Source organism: Saccoglossus kowalevskii, chromosome 10 (genome assembly GCF_978046115.1).
Source record: "Saccoglossus kowalevskii chromosome 10, keSacKowa6.1, whole genome shotgun sequence".
Lineage (NCBI taxonomy): Eukaryota > Metazoa > Hemichordata > Enteropneusta > Harrimaniidae > Saccoglossus > Saccoglossus kowalevskii.
In genome coordinates, this window is record NC_140650.1 from 19998695 (window position 1) to 20016225 (window position 17531).

The 17531-nt window shown below is 34.4% G+C and overlaps 1 protein-coding gene across 1 annotated transcript; it reads right to left on the minus strand.

Moving 5' to 3' along the window:
- Positions 1 to 1563: 1563 nt before the first annotated feature.
- LOC146737942 (uncharacterized) lies at positions 1564 to 15648 on the minus strand. The gene is made up of 10 exons (XM_085504746.1): positions 15565 to 15648; positions 15210 to 15336; positions 12229 to 12351; positions 11479 to 11601; positions 9191 to 9313; positions 8166 to 8285; positions 4573 to 4695; positions 3621 to 3903; positions 2587 to 2660; positions 1564 to 2124 (listed from the first exon to the last, which is right to left on the minus strand). The coding sequence occupies exons 1-10, from the start codon at positions 15589 to 15591 to the stop codon at positions 2117 to 2119; spliced, it is 1131 nt and encodes a 376-aa protein (XP_085360872.1). The 5' UTR covers positions 15592 to 15648; the 3' UTR covers positions 1564 to 2116.
- Positions 15649 to 17531: the final 1883 nt, after the last annotated feature.

Genomic DNA, 17531 nt, shown 5'->3' on the forward strand with positions numbered 1-17531 from the left:
CTCCTGCCACAGAGGGCGCACCTCGTAAAACCACTTATGCAAATTAATGTAAGAATAAATAATAAGAATTCAAAAGATAAGAAATACGTTTTTTTAAAAACATTAATTTTAATGTATATTTGAGGAAATTATATAGTCTATATATGGCTACAATTAACCCCTCTAAACGTGCAAGCAACCTTTGTATTTTAGATCTCCAATGTCTTATGGAAAATGTTATTATAATTTAAACTTACGTAATTGTCTTCAAAGATTTATATGTGACATATCAATTGAATGAGAGACATTGAAATATAGAATTCAAATCTGGAATCTGGAAGCACTGTTTAATTTAAGAAGATTATCTGGTGCAGGAGCTTTTACAGTTTGTACACGCACTGTTGTACACTTTACCACTCCACACTTGAATTTACAAGTGCACTCGAAAACTATGATCAGGAGTTAACGTTACACTTGTCACTACCTTCCATAAAAAAACTTATTGATTCTGAGTGCATCAATTTATATTGTACAACATAACTAGAGATTATTCATTGCATTTATGTGTTGTCACATACTGATGCACACTCCCTAAACACGACAATGATACTCGATATTCCTCTCAACATGTTTAATAAATCTAAAAACATTTCTTCTTCTTATTATTTCATATTCCTGGCCTCGTCACATGGAAAATATATATTCTTTTCAGTTCCATGTTACGTCCGAGATGTGCTGTGACGAGTTATTTGAGTACCCATCAAGAAAATTACTGCTTCATTTCAATATTTTTGAATGATGTATTGCACATAACTGCAACATATTCCATTGTATGTATGACTCCCAGACCATGGAATTCCCTGGTGTAATGACCCTCTCTTCAACACATACTTGCATAACATTTTCTTAAATGGATACTATTTTGCAACCAACGTTATTGCAACAGAAGAATGAAAGCTGTTTTTTGGCATATCAAAGTAGACCAGCGTTATCCAATAATTGATTAGTACACATTTTTTTATGTGAATAAGGTGATCATTTCTTTTTTAAATACCATACACTTCACAGCAATGAGTCGTTAGCGAGTAATTAGTATCTAATTCATCTGTAGGTGAATCATGAATGGCCGTTTATGTCTCAGCAACTTGACTTTTTTTGACATTGAATCACCCATTATCAACACTGTTATCATCAGGTAGATCGATAATATCATCTGATTACAACTTGCCTTCATGGAAGTTGAATATCTTTGATAACAAAATACTAGTCAGAACAGGTTCTACAAGAATATGTTCCTATCGGTCCGCAATACGGCCATTCCACTGAGCATATGAGCATTATGAGCATAAATTATTTCCTTTATTGTGCCTATCTACTATATGATGGACCACTTTGTTGTCTTTCCATTGACATTAGTGAAACGTATTGAACACACCTATCGTTTGGATATTGTCATTATCTGCAATATATTGGACACGCCTTCCTGGAATATCAGTTCCAAAACTCACAGCTACATTGCAATCATATTTTTGTAATTCCGAACATAATAACAGAAACCATACGTTTATGAAAAGCATCAAATAATAAACTGTGCGAGATCTAGTTTTAATCGAATAAAAAAAATACATGGACATATCACACTTTTAACATTAATGGCGTTCTCAATTCCTTTCCACTTCTAACTGTAAAGAAATTGAGAGCGCTGCCAGTGTTAGAAGTATGTAATCTGTGTGTGCATACCTGCGATATAATGTACGTGTGAAGTTGAAACTTGATCAGTCCATGCATGTTAAACACATAAATCTTGAACCACGTGCTTTAAAACAAAATAGCTACCATGACCATGACAAATGCTGATGCATAGTTCCGATGCGATGTTAGTATTATGCGATGTTAGTATTATGTTGTATAAAAAATACAAGGGGCAATTCATACAAATTAGTTGTAACGTATGATTTACAAATAGAATATACAGTCTCATAAAGATATAACCCGAGATGTAGCGTCTTAGAGCAACTGTGTGTTATTCGTTATTTGATAATGCATACTGTCACAAACTGACACATTCAATACTAAATTCGCTAAGTTTATAGTTCATATCCCACGACGACATGTCACTCTGCCCACCAATTCCTGCTTAACATACTGCCAAAGATAGAAACACGATAACATTTACAGAGGGATTAGATGCAATGTTTGTATTATACATGTACACCAGCTATATAGTAGTATGATGTAATTGTTACACACTAAACGTGACTGAACACATAGGACTGCGATCCGCTTCAGTATTGGATGAATCTCTAATTTCGATATAATTTTGGAATTAAAATTATTGTCATTCGGTCATCTTCAATCAGATCAGGACAAAATATAGTATGTTTGGACAGTTGCGACAGAAATTGCGATTGATTTTAAGATTGTTGCCTGATCTGCTCCAGACATTCTTTTTTTTTAAATAATAACGCTGGTCAATTTGTGTATAATGTTTTCTCAACTGAGAAAGTTACAACACGCGTGTTATAAGTGGCAGACGGATACTTGTATTTCATTACATCAAAATGAGGGATAACGTGGAATTTATGTAATTTTCATATTAAAATTTACCGTTTTCTTCACACAGAGAGGCTGGATGTGTCATCCCGCAACCACCAGTATAATATCTGTGGTTAGTACTCCATCTACAATAAAACAATTCATGATTATTTGTTATTATTTGTAGTAGTATAACAATATATTGCACAGCTGTACGCTTACAAAAAATGAATACAATGACAAGTTAGGTAACTTGATAACAAATTCAAAGTAAAACTATTTTGAACAGAAGAAAAACATAGAATATCAAAAATAAATTTTTATTCGTATTGCATATTGTATGCCAAATTTATAACAGTGATAACGTGTGTTATCGTGATATTGTAACAAACTTTCTTAATATTCAAACTAATCCATGGCGTAACGCATTGTTCTAAACTAATCCTATTACGTTTGTATTTGACAATTTGGCACTTGTGTAAACGTTACTTATATGTGGTAACATAAACAGGAAGAAATATACCGTATGTATGTAAAATCATTTAATTCTCAGTTATGTACCTGTCTTATATCCAGAGAGGAAATAAATTACGAGTAATTACTGTTCCTTCACTCTGCGCCTCTACTACATATACGAATAACCTCAACCACCGTTACATAAATGTCATTTTATTAAATAGCGTAACAGGTTTCAAATATAAAGCTGTGAAAATATCGCACATATCGTGAAACAATGTTTTATTTCATAATCGACCCATCTTTCACACTATTTAATACATATTGTAAGCTGTTTTCATCAAATTTGAATTATTTCTGTTCTGGTCTCTTGCTCAATATATACTAGTATATATTTACTAAAATCATCTGCATTTTGTTTAGGTAGAACGATGGTTGAATAATTGAACGAGTTAAAATTTGAACAATAGACAAATGGAATCAGAACTGCTGCTATTTTGTTAAATGATTTTATGTTGTATGTACTTGAAATAAACTATGAAAAACGGCTGAAAAATCGCAGGCAACATACACATATTGTATACCACAAACATTATGAAATTCATAACATAGTTTAGTTACTTTTTATCGACCAATATTGGTTTGCTTACCCTTTGTATACACAATCCTGGTTGTTGGGTTGGTTATTCGCCCACTTCGCATGATTGAACTCACTGCCATCAAGCCAGAAGTACTCTCCGGATATTCTTTTAGCTCCAACCCACGCATTTACATGTGGTCGAACTTCCCCAAAGAAAGCGTCCACAGCAGAGTACGCTTCGTCAGAATTAATACTCCCCAGCGTCCCATTAAATTCAGCACACCGAGCCTGTGCTTCCAAAAAGGGTAAAATTTCTTGTATGATGAAATATCTTGAACATTCCACTGTAGGACCTGCACAATAACATAAACAAGCTTTATTTTTGTTTGTATGTCGCCCCATTAGTGTGTTGTAAATAAACTCATTAATTTCATGTCTAATAATTTAATATGGTACAGATGTGTACTTGAACTATGTGCATACACGAATAAATCATTAGATATTTTACATTAAATATTGTTCTGTTCGTTTTTCTAGTCGTACCATGTCTAATGCAGTGAACTAAACCGATATTTTGCACCAAGATAATGTGTCACACTCTTTTCTTTTAAATTTGTTAGATGTTTCAAATATTTTATTTGCAAAATCTGACGTAAGCTATAACGTTTGGATGACTTAATACACAATGTCATAACGAACGATTAAAGTTCTGTTTTCCGGCGGAACAAGTAAAATAGGGTCACTTTAAGCGACGTTATATAAGCACATCAAATAACCCCATTTATGAACATTTTCATGTAGATTAAAACTGCTATAATATCACGATTATAATTAATATGTTAAATTATGAATAAGTCGGCGGTCGGTAAAAATGTAACGCAAAACAACAATGAGATTAGGTTATTCACGGCACAGTACACTGCTTGATTTATGAATTAGAGTAAGTAATATACATGGGCCTGTGTTTTAAAATTGATATATTTAATAGTAATATATGAATGTAATCTGTCTTTAATACATACCATAGCATGAGTGGCCATCTGAATCCAAAAAATAACCATTTGAACAGCTACACGTGTATGCACCAACATCATTGGTGCAATAATCACTACATCCACCATTGTTTGTCTGGCATTCGTCAATGTCTATGAATATATAATATAATGTAGCAATGTCGCAGGACACATACGTTTAAAATAGTCCCTGTACTACCAAGTAGGCATAATGCAACATCCGTTCACAATAGTCCCTGTACTAATAAGTATGCATAATACAACATACGTTTACAATAGTCCCTGTACTAATAAGTAGGCATAATACAACATACGTTTACAATAGTCCCTGTACTACCAAGTAGGCAAAATACAACATACTTTTACAATAGTCCCTGTACTAATAAGTAGGCATAATACAACATACTTTTACAATAGTCCCTGTACTACCAGGTCGGCATAATACAACATACGTTTACTATAGTCCATGTACTACCAAGAAGGCATAGTACAACATACTTTTACAATAGTCCATGTACTAATAAGTAGGCATAGTACAACATACTTTTACAATAGTCCCTGTACTACCAAGTAGGCATAATACAACATACGTTTACTATAGTCCATGTACTACCAAGAAGGCATAGTACAACATACTTTTACAATAGTCCCTGTACTAATAAGTAGGCATAATACAACATACTTTTACAATAGTCCCTGTACTACCAAGTAGGCATAATACAACATACGTTTACTATAGTCCATGTACTAACAAGTAGGCATAATACAACATACGTTTACTATAGTCCATGTACTACCAAGGCATAGTTATTTATTTACTTATTTATTCAATTGAATTATGATTATTCACCATATCAGGATAGAGCATAAAAATCACATATATACATATATATGATTACCTTTTGATATTTTTTTTTCATTGACAGACTGATTGTTTGCTTGATTTTGCAGTTTAGTGATTAGTTTATTTTGTAGAAAATGATTTATTAAATTTAGTGATTTATTTATTGTGCGACAAAATAATGTTTATATTCACTCAGCAATTTCAATGACTTATTTATTTTATTTTGATATTTAGTAATTGAACTATAATGTTGCACCACTTCACGATAAAAATATATGTATATGATAAATTTATGATAATCCGCACGTCAGTACAGTATTATTTCTTATTCCGGGTCTAGGACTCGACTAGCTCAAATGAGCTATTTCCATGACCCACACCAGAATCCTTTGCAGTGGTAAAAAGGAAAAATTAATTGTGTTATGTATATTTTCTTTTTCTGGTGTAAATAAATAAATACAAATACAAATACAACATACTTTTACAATAGTCCTTGTACTACCAATTAGGCATAATACTTACATACTTTTACAATAGTCCCTGTACTACCAAATAGGCATAGTACAGCATACGTTTACAATAGTCCATGTACTACCAAATAGGCATAGTACAGCATACGTTTACAATAGTCCCCGTACTACCAAATAGGCATAGTACAGCATACGTTTACAATAGTCCATGTACTACCAAGTAGGCATAATACAACACACGTTTAAAATAGTCCCTGTAGTACAAAGTAGGCATAATACAACATACGTTTACAATAGTCCCTGTACTACCAAGTAGGCATAGTATAACATACGTTTACAATAGTCCCTATACTAATAAGCAGGCATAATACAACATACGTTTACAATAGTCCCTGTACTACCAAGTAGGCATAGTACAACATATGTTTACAATAGTCCCTGTACTAATAAGTAGGCATAATACAACATACGTTTACAATAGTCCCTGTACTACCAAGTAGGCATAATACAACATACGTTTACAATAGTCCCTGTACTACCAAGTAGGCATAATACAACATACGTTTACAATAGTCCCTGTACTACCAAGTAGGCATAGTACAATATACGTTTACAATAGTCCCTGTACTATCAAGTAGGCATAATACAACATACGTTTACAATAGTCCCTGTACTACCAAGTAGGCATAATACAACATACGTTTACAATAGTTCCTGTACTACCAAGTAGGCATAATACAACATACGTTTACAATAGTCCCTGTACTACCAAGTAGGCATATTACAGCATACGTTTACAATAGTCCCTGTACTACCAAGTAGGCATAATACAACATACGTTTACAATAGTCCCTGTACTACCAAGTAGGCATAGTACAACATACGTTTACAATAGTCCCTGTACTACCAAGTAGGCATAATACAACATACGTTTACAATAATCCCTGTACTACCGAGTAGGCATAGTACAACATACGTTTACAATAGTCCCTGTACTACCAAGTAGGCATAATACAACATACGTTTACAATAGTCCCTGTACTACCAAGTAGGCATAATACAACATACGTTTACAATAGTCCCTGTACTACCAAGTAGGCATAGTACAACATACGTTTACAATAGTCCCTGTACTACCAAGTAGGCATAATACAACATACGTTTACAATAGTCCCTGTACTACCAAGTAGGCATAATACAACATAATACAACATACATTTACAATAGTCCCTGTACTACCAGGTAGGCATAGTACAACATACGTTTACAATAGTCTCTGTACTACCAAGTAGGCATAATACAACATACGTTTACAATAGTCCCTGTACTACCAAGTAGGCATAATACAACATACGTTTACAATAGTCCCTGTACTACCAAGTAGGCATAATACAACATACGTTTACAATAGTCCCTGTACTACCAAGTAGGCATAGTACAACATACGTTTACAATAGTCCCTGTACTACCAAGTAGGCATAATACAACATACATTTACAATAGTCCCTGTACTACCAGGTAGGCATAGTACAACATACGTTTACAATAGTCCCTGTACTACCAAGTAGGCATAATACAACATACGTTTACAATAGTCCCTGTACTACCAAGTAGGCATAGTACAACATACGTTTACAATAGTCCCTGTACTACCAAGTAGGCATAATACAACATACATTTACAATAGTCCCTGTACTACCAAGTAGGCATAGTACAACATACGTTTACAATAGTCCCTGTACTACCAAGTAGGCATAGTACAACATACGTTTACAATAGTTCCTGTACTACCAAGTAGGCATAATACAACATACGTTTACAATAGTTCCTGTACTACCAAGTAGGCATAGTACAATATATGTTTAATTTATGTGGTTATAGTAATGTGTCTTAAAGAGCTTTTAAAGATGAAGCATAAATATGATATGACGAAAATACCGTGAGAATGTCGATGCAATGCCGTAAAGCCATTTGTATACACCTTTGCCCTACGTTTCTAGTAATAATGTATTGAGAGATAGCCTCAAATTTTAGGAAACAACGTCTTACGCGATTCACTTCTCTCATTCGTGCAAATATGTTACGAACAAATACAATTTTGTTATTTGTGCTATATATTTAATGATCTATTGTTGGTGATTAACATTAAATTAAATGTTATCATCTATGTAGAATTTAGGTATAATTGTTTGTAGTATGCCAGGCATATTCAAATTTGTCCTTTTCTGTCATTATTTGCTAAACAAGAATCAAATCGTCGCTGGTTAAAATTAGTAATTAATACTCACCAATGCATGAATTATCTGCAGCCATGGCGAAACCTGGCCAACAGCTGCATGTAAAATTACCATCAGTATTGGTGCACTCGTGGAAACAGTCGCCATTTTCAATCAGACACTCGTCAATATCTACGAATATGTCACATAAGTTTACTTGGTAATAACAAACAACATATATTCTGTGTCATCAAGCAATTTGTTCTATCCAGATAGTTTTCACCCCTAAAACAGGCATTTGTTAAACGTCCGCATATTATTTCATATGAAGAGGAAGCATTTAACATCCTACAGTACATGTAATGGGAAACAAACGTCTTCCTCATTGTTTAACCCAACGTTGGAACAGTTGCAATGCTGTTATATCATATGACATTGCTGCAATTCTATTTAGCTTTGTAAATCCCTATAGGAATTATGCTTTTGTGTGATTAGGGCATGCAACGATCACGACTTCTAAAACTATAGCTGAAAAAAGTTCATATTTGCCATATAAATCATAGTTAACTTGATATCACAGTGCCAGATATCTTTATTAATTTATTGGACTGCATTAGGGGTTTATCAACAATCACATATAATTAACTGAAAGTTAGTATTGAAAATATAAACATTTTTACATTTTGCTGAACAGCAAAAAGGCTATAGTTTCAACATATGCCGATTAGTGCTTGGGACAATGATTGCCAATTAGTGCGTACTATATATCATAGTTATCGATCTAAACAGCTTGTACCTACTTAATAGTTTTACTATAAATTTTTGTGATTAATATATGTAGTGTAGTTGTGAAAACAGTATTGTTCTCAAAATTCTGTGCGTGGCTTCTGTAATATAATTTCCGGGTTACTTTCTATTCATAATTCATGAATTAAAAGCTATTGTCTTACCCAATTGTTAATGTTCTGTCGTTTTTTGTTAATTCCCATGCACATTATGAAATATCTGACATTTCTTTTTACCCAGAATAACATTTTATTTCTACTCAGTATTTACAGCAAGAGATATATAGCTTGTCAAAATTGATAGATACATACCATTGCAGGAATGAGAATCAGAATCAATAATATAACCAGCTCGACAGCTACATGTGTACGTTCCAATATCATTAGTACACACTTGGCTACATCTACCGTTATCAACCATACACTCATCATTGTCTGGGAATATATTAGAACTTCCGTATAATTTTACTCAAAGAAACATGGCGGTTAATTTTGAAAGTATTATAGTTTTTAGTGATTGTAAAATGTTTCGTATTTGGCCTCAAACTGGATATGTCTGGATATATTTGTTGTGCTCTTGTACTTGTAAATTACCCTGTGCGACTTTTTCAAAGAGTGTATTTATGAGAATGTTATTTCTACTTTATGTGGGGATTATGGCTAGTAAATGTTCTTTTATTTTAACACTACGGTCATGGAAATGTATTCTAAGAGCAAATAATAATTTGTACTGACGAAATGTTTCCCTCAAAAGGCGGGACATGAAATTCTGTGTTTTTTCTGTGCCTTCTGTGCCAAATATGCATGACCACCGATTGATGAATTGTCACCACGTTCTAATACAGAGTATTTAACGTTAATGATAATTTTGTACTGCAGTGCTGTGGTATATTGAATTGAAAGTAACGGATCACACTGTTGGTATTCTATGCCTCGTGTGGTTAACTTTGTTCTACATTATACGCAGTACTATTGTCTCCATTTTTCACCTATAACACATATTATGGGTGAGGATGCCGTATTTGAATATTCGTTGATATTTTGTTAATATAAGATGATTTTGAAAATGTGTTTCAGTCTAAACTTACATCGAAGACAAAACGTACCAGAATACATCAATCAGTAACTACATCAATGTATATGAATATATATATTGTGAATATATATCGAGTCATTACCAGGCTTCATATGAGTTAGAATAAAGATCCAGGTTAACTTGTCACAAAAATATAAGATAAGGCAATTGTGAACGGAACACAGCATTCACAAAGATGTTGAACTAAGTTACAGACAAGTCGTGTTGCAAAATAGCTCAAGTTCATTGTCTTTGAGTTTAGTCATGTGACATCGTCCATCCTCCATTCCTTTGGCTGCTCTGTCTGTCTTTTCCCTATAACTAATAAATAACAGCCCGCTGTAACACTTCGGTTTCTACTAAAGTTCAATATAATGAAACTGATGTTACAATAGCTGTCATCAACGTATTTATTAGTTTTTTTGAAAATCAGATTTTATCGTTTGGTTTCCTCTAGTCTAGTCAGTGTACTAGTAGCTGTTTCAATTCCGTGTTTAAACTTATTTCTGGTAGAATCTGTTGTTATTGTGGCATCAGTATATTTGAAACAGTTTACATTTTGCAGAATCTTCATATTCTGTATAACAAGTATTTCTGCTAGAATAATGTTTTCATAATTTTTTTGACTTTTTCCTACATTGATATTCACTCCATAACTTTTTTTCGGTGTGAAGAGTGACTAACAGAATACATCTAAATGTCGGTCACCGAATTTTGTATCAAACCAAACAAAACTAAACTACTGTAGTGATGACGTTTGTTCAAACTTTCTGGTACAAGTGCTGAATTAGGCGAGTCACTGTTGTGCAAATATCATATTTTCTATTGTGCACTACAATGCTCCCATGCTATGCCTCTGTCGAAACCTATCTTGGAGCTTATGGAGAAAACACATTTTATTGTTTTGCTAGTTTTTACTAATAATTTGTGAATTTGTTTTGCATTGCTTCTTCCCTTTTAAAATCCAGCTTGTGTTTCACTAAGTACTTCGTGAGACTATTACATTATGCCAAGAATGAAACACAATTTACGAATATCTTTAAATTATTTTACATTTTGACAGTGCATGACGTTATTCGGCGTGATGTTTCCCCCCGGGGAACTACTTTTTTTTTCATTCCGTGTGATGATCGTGATGTTGTCATGTGAACGTATTCAATGTTTATGTTATTTGTGAAACAACCGCAAATATTAAATTTTGGAAAGTTCAAAGTGGTCGGCAGGATGAAGATAGTTTGTTCCAAACAACGTCTGCATTTTAAGATTCGGGTATGGATGGCATTAGCTCACCGCCCTCCAACAGATTATTATTTTAGTACGTCAAGCCTGATGGTGGGGAAGGGACCGATTTAGTCATCGACCAACCGACCATGAGACTTGTGATGTGATAACATCCTAATGAAGATGAGCGTTGTGTCACATGTAAACTATACATGCTATTAAAAATGAAAACTTTGCCCACTATACTTTATTTTTATGCATGTAAAGTGTGTTCACTGATCAGGATATGTTTAGTGATACTTACCATAACATGAATAACCATCAGAGTCAATGCTGAAACCATCACGACAGCTACATGTGAAATTGCCAACACTATTGGTACACTCATGACTACAACCACCATTAATAGTTTGACATTCGTCAATGTCTGTGAATATTGAACACTGATTAACATGATATGCATATAGACATACTAAATATTGGATCGGTAGGAAATAACAGAATTTTCTTAGCACTTAACCCTCTGACCAAAACTTGTATCAAGTTTCACAAATGTATAAATGCACTAGACAGTATAGATATAGTAGAAGGCACATACAAAAACAGTAACTCTACATTAAAACCTAAGCTGGTACAGATACAATATAAATAGAAAAAAATTAAATAACTGAAAATACATCAAAACTTCTTCGTTAAGTTATGTGTGCTTAAATGTTTTGATAAACCGAAATGATCTAAACTAAATGGTCAGAACAAAGAATGATGTTGGTTTTAAAACATGCTTGAGAATCCAGAATATATGGCCGTGGTTTTATAAACCAAACTTGTACTGAGCACACTATACAAAGGGACTAAAAACTAAAGATAAATTTAAAAATAGAGTCGCATAATTGTAGACGACTATTTGATTCAAAATAACATTACTACATCTACCGAGATCATGTGTGGTTGTGGCTCTATTATTGATGTATTCAGTTTGTTTTGTCTATTCCTAATTTTGGTTGCGTTGAAATTGCTGAATTTTCGCTGAACAAAATATGTTGTTGATACTTACCATAACAGGACGAGCCATCAGAACCCAAGTAGAATCCAGGCCAACAGTCACATGTCAAATTGCCTTTAATATTAATACATTTATGAGTACATCCACCATTGTCAACCAGACACTCATCAATATCTGTGAATATGTATAAATAGCAACGATTAACATTTTAACGATGAAAAACGTAAGTATTATGGATTACCCAGGATGTTACTAATATTATGTTATTGAATTATCAGTTCACTGTCGTAAGCTATTTTCTGGCGTCTGAGCATTATTGATACACATTTAAATAAATTATGTGATACATCTTACATTTGGTTTCGAAACTTTAAAACAGGTTATTGAAAACCGAAATGATATGAAAAACAATACCAATAGACCAAATTCAAAAGATAATCGCAGCCCGTCAGCATGAAACAATGCATTTACGTATACTAAAGTGTGAACTTTCTTGTACAGTTGACTCATTGTCATGGCATTTTTTGAATTAATCATTGATTATATGTTATGCTGTTTCATATAATGTCGTATGCTTCCTTTCTATGAAGTTTTTCTATGAAATGTGATTTTGATGTTTCAGATACTGAAACATTGTGGATCTATATAATGTTACAGCCAAAACAGTCAGCTTGGACATTCAGTTGTGAGAAATGACAAAATAAACAGTGCCAGCGAATGAAATAACAAAATAAACGCATTTAAAGGCGCCTACCACGCGCGTTGGAAATAAATAGAACGCGTTGCGACGAGAAATCTCACCCGCATATTTCACTCACGCAAACGCACACACACATGCTATTTCCGTATATTGAATACGTTGACAACGGAAGAGACAAGTTTAAATCATATTTGTATTAACACAACCTGAAAGCAACAGTCTCACACTGAATATATGTTCATTGTTCTGTAGTCAAACTGCGTCTATCATACCCATACTAGTGTCAACCATGCTCAAATAATCATCCCTCCAGTGCGTCGGTTTAGGTCAGATTTATTTAAAACACGGTGAATTCTATAACATAAAAGCAATACAGACACTGTGAAAGTAACTGTGAAACTATTTGTAACCATGAGGCAACGATCTCACTTTATGAATGACTGTAGAAGTATCACACAGTTCCAGTAACACAATATAACATACAGGTCTCAAATAAACGTTCAGAAGATTATAGACTTGCATCGTTGGGTCTCTAAAGCAGTATTTCGGTTGAAAGGTTCAGTAGACGCTGCATATAAATGTGCTCGTAGCTTTTCATCATGGCTGCCTGTCATAAACAAACGTTTTAGCGCGATTCTAACATGACCTGTGATGGCGCACTCTACATGCGTAGGTGGTGCTATTAGCAGCCTTTCTGTTTCGACGAATCACGAAATAACGATAACAATTGAAATTCTAAATAAACTTGTGTACAGCACATTTATCAATTATCAAACTAAACATCCAATGAAGCGGACTGCGACGGTTAAGACGAAAATACAAGGCTAAGACGAAAAACATGTGACAGTACGATTATGCTCGTCTACTACACGCCCGGGGACTACACGTTCAAGTATCCAACTTCTCAATACAAAACATGATTAGTATCAGCAATAATTTCTAGTACTGCCTGGATAATTGCGTATTACTAGTTGACATCAGACATATCCCTGTAGAGAATTGTTTGAACAATGTCTCGCATTTCCGACAGAATATTCAAATAAGTTGGGATGAATATGAATTGAATATCCATCTTTTGAAAAATCAGCTGAACAGTTCACCACCACGATTATGATGAGTTAGCGAGGATATCAACGAAGACGACCGGACGTCTTCGGTCATGAGCTGGCTGGTTTGAATTTATCCACTTTTACAGTGATGAATATTGCGTTCGAGTTGAGTTACTAGTAATTACAAGCCTGATTTACATTTTTCTTGTGGTGTTTTTCGTCAATGTATTATATATAAGTGCGTTAGGAAATAGCATAATTATATTGCGTGAGTGAAAGGAGCTGGTGAGACTGTGTCACAACGCGTTCTATTTATTTGCAACGCGCGTGGTCGGCGCCTCTGATTGCGTTTATTTTGTATTTTTATTTTCGAAATGTATCACTGGCTGCGTCTGTAAAAACATCTATGTACTAAGCAACCATATACCACATTTTTTCCAGTATTATTTTGTAATGAATGGAGGAAATGTTGATGGTGTATTTCTTGGTTCAAATCAATTTAGGTAACTCAATGAAAATAATGCATGAAAGTTATGTCTATTCTGACCATAGACATGCTAATTAATTTGCAATTGCGTATCTGTGTATATTGGTTGCCAAGCAATACAGCCTACAATCATATGTATCTGCAAGCTGAAATTAACAGCTTAATTTTAAAGAGCTTGGAAGCTCTGCTTCTATGGGTCAAACAGTTTTTTTAGCCATTAGCAAAGTATAAAGACTTTCTTCCATTGTTAATATTATTAAAGATTTTAAGAATTCTGATCGTATTGCTCTGGGAAGTGTACTAAACATGTCTTAGTTACAGATTGGCGTATAGCATATCCCTCGATAACCTGTGAGGTTGGATTTGTTTTGCATTGTTTAAAAAAATGATACTCATTGTCATTCCTGTACAATTGATATCATTTCCATCCCCATATGTGACTAACTAATTTAAAACTGGAACTCTGTCAGACCTAAATTTATAGTGTATTATATACATCGTAATGTTGCATATATTAAACATGGTGAAAACAAATCTAGACAAAGGTGTTTTATTGGCGTAATAGTGTTATATATTAGTATAGTTATAAATAAACAGTAAATTAGTTCTATGTAAATCCTAACTTTGGCAACAAAATTTAAGTTTATTTCAATTTAATTAAATATGTACACATTTTCAGGAACGCAATTTCACCATACAAGATTTTCAAAGTTTAGTCGTTCACAAATACGCCCCATCACCTCATACATGTACCTTCCGGTGTATACAACAATCAACTCCACATATACTAACTTACCTGATGATTTTGTACCCAACAACAAACCACCACCAATAGCTGCACCTGAACCAATCACTGTCAACGTTGCGAGTCCAATGACATACTTTGCCATCCTTGAAACACGCGACTGCTGATTTGTGTTTTCCTGAGTACATGAGATATATTTTAATTGCACGTTTGCTTTACCAGATATGCTTTAGCAACTGGATTTTTTTCATTTGTGAATTTACGTCGGTCATTACCCCCGACAGCCACACCTTTGATTGCCATAGTGGAACTAATAACTCTTTCAGTATATATTAGTAATGTTCAAAACAGCAATAAGTATTCAACGTTTAACGGTGAAATGAATATACCTCACTTAAAAACTTACCGAATCTGTCGGTGCGAGACGATTCATGCTGTGCCTGAATGGTAAAGACTGCTGTTTTATGGCAATGCTATTGATTGACTCAATTGTGACTGCCGCAGTTAGTTCATTTCGTGAACTTTGTTATGAATAGCCGCATAATACCAATCTTAGCTGTAGGATGAAAGAGAGGAAAAGAATACTTGGTACTGCCAGGTTATCTTTTAATAACTACGTAACACGTGGTACATAATGGTAAATAAGGCAATGATAATCTCAGCTTTTTCTATAAAATTTCTGATCAATACTTTGATATTTGTTATGGTCGTCAAGGTGTCATTCTTTATTCATAGGCAAATGGAACGCAGTAATCAAGGCCTATGGACACGCTTATTGAAAGCACGTCATCCCAAAAGCTTAATGAATATCAATATTTCAACGAACGTTTTTTTTACTTGGGTTACAACCTTAGGCTACAGTCTTATTACCAAACGCTTCAGCGTGGTATTAAGAGTTTGTTAGCAGGGCTGGGTGATACCAAGGTGGAAAATGGATGCACTTATGGGGGTAATTCCTGGAATTACAATAGAGAGGGTTCGGGCCGAAATACAATATATAGTGTTTTCATGTAACGTCTGATATTTCTGTTGTATTCTGCTACTGTAACTAATGCAAAATTTGTTGCGAAATTAAGTGTGTTTTGTGCACTCCAGGGTTATTCGCTTTTTGCTGAAAACACCCCTATTTTGTAATGGTAGAGTCGAACTGTTTCACTCCCACTGGGAAATCTGCATTGTTGCTTGAATGAGAGCTAATAAACATTTTTCCAGACCGGCGGAAGAGTATGTAACAGCCAATTTTAACAGCCTGTCACGTGATTTTACTCAAAATGTCAACATGGAAAGAGGCTATTCAATTTTACGCAGGAATAATTGGGAGTAGAATATGTGAGGGATAGTATCAACAGAGATGTGTATACTGAAAAGTAATATATATCCTTCTTTTGCATCTATGAGCATTTCTGTTTTAGTATACTGGTTTGAAAATGTTGAATTTGCATGATTTGCGATGTTTTTTCTTATACTGAAACTCCCCTATTGATTGAATCCCGGGTTTGAAGGAGAACGACACACCACGTGATTCGTTTGAATACAATAGTGAAGGGTGCAGATAGGCCGCCGTCCGATCTCGATGGAACGTTTCGAATCAATCATAGGTAGTTTAAATTTATGTTGAAGTTAAAAGTTCCTCCACAGAATTGTGCCTTGGCAAACATGCCGTTCAACTTCGGTACTCCACTGACAGGTTGACTTTCGTCGACCGCGTCATCGTTGAGCTGCACGCCACAACTTCGCTTGTGATGTTGCTTGTTAGCCGCCACGGAGGATTGAATGAATCTTGATTACGGGTTTAAATGTTGCTTATTTGGCGTTGGTAATCTTTATTTGGAACTAGGTAACGCCGCAAATTCGCCAGCAAAAAACCCCTGGTACTTTGATGTTGATGGTTGCTCTTCATGACAATCGCTAATTTTACTGCGGGTGGATCTTCCAAGAGGGTTTGATAAAACTCAGTCAACATACATCAAGTTCTGTCAATCGTAGTATTCCATGTAATGTACACCTAATATGCCAACAGTTTGCTGAAAGTTTTGAATTGGATAAATATAGCAGACGAAAATTTTACAAAATAAAAATAGTTCGTTAGTTGTTTTCGGCTGTTGTCATGGTAGGACATGAACGTGAAGCTAACGTCGGTTTATAACTAAAACCGGGCACCGTATACGAAGTTCGCACAAAAAAAGTCTTCAAAAGTCACTTTATTTTATTGCTAGGACGTATTCTGCCGTTAAATGTATTATTGCCAACCGTTTTGCGATAGTATTTTCTAGATGGAAGGCAGCATTTACATTCCATTCAAAGTTCAAAGTTGTGTTGTGATTACGTTGATACAGTGTAACAATGTCGGCGCCGGTGATCTCTTACCGGTGT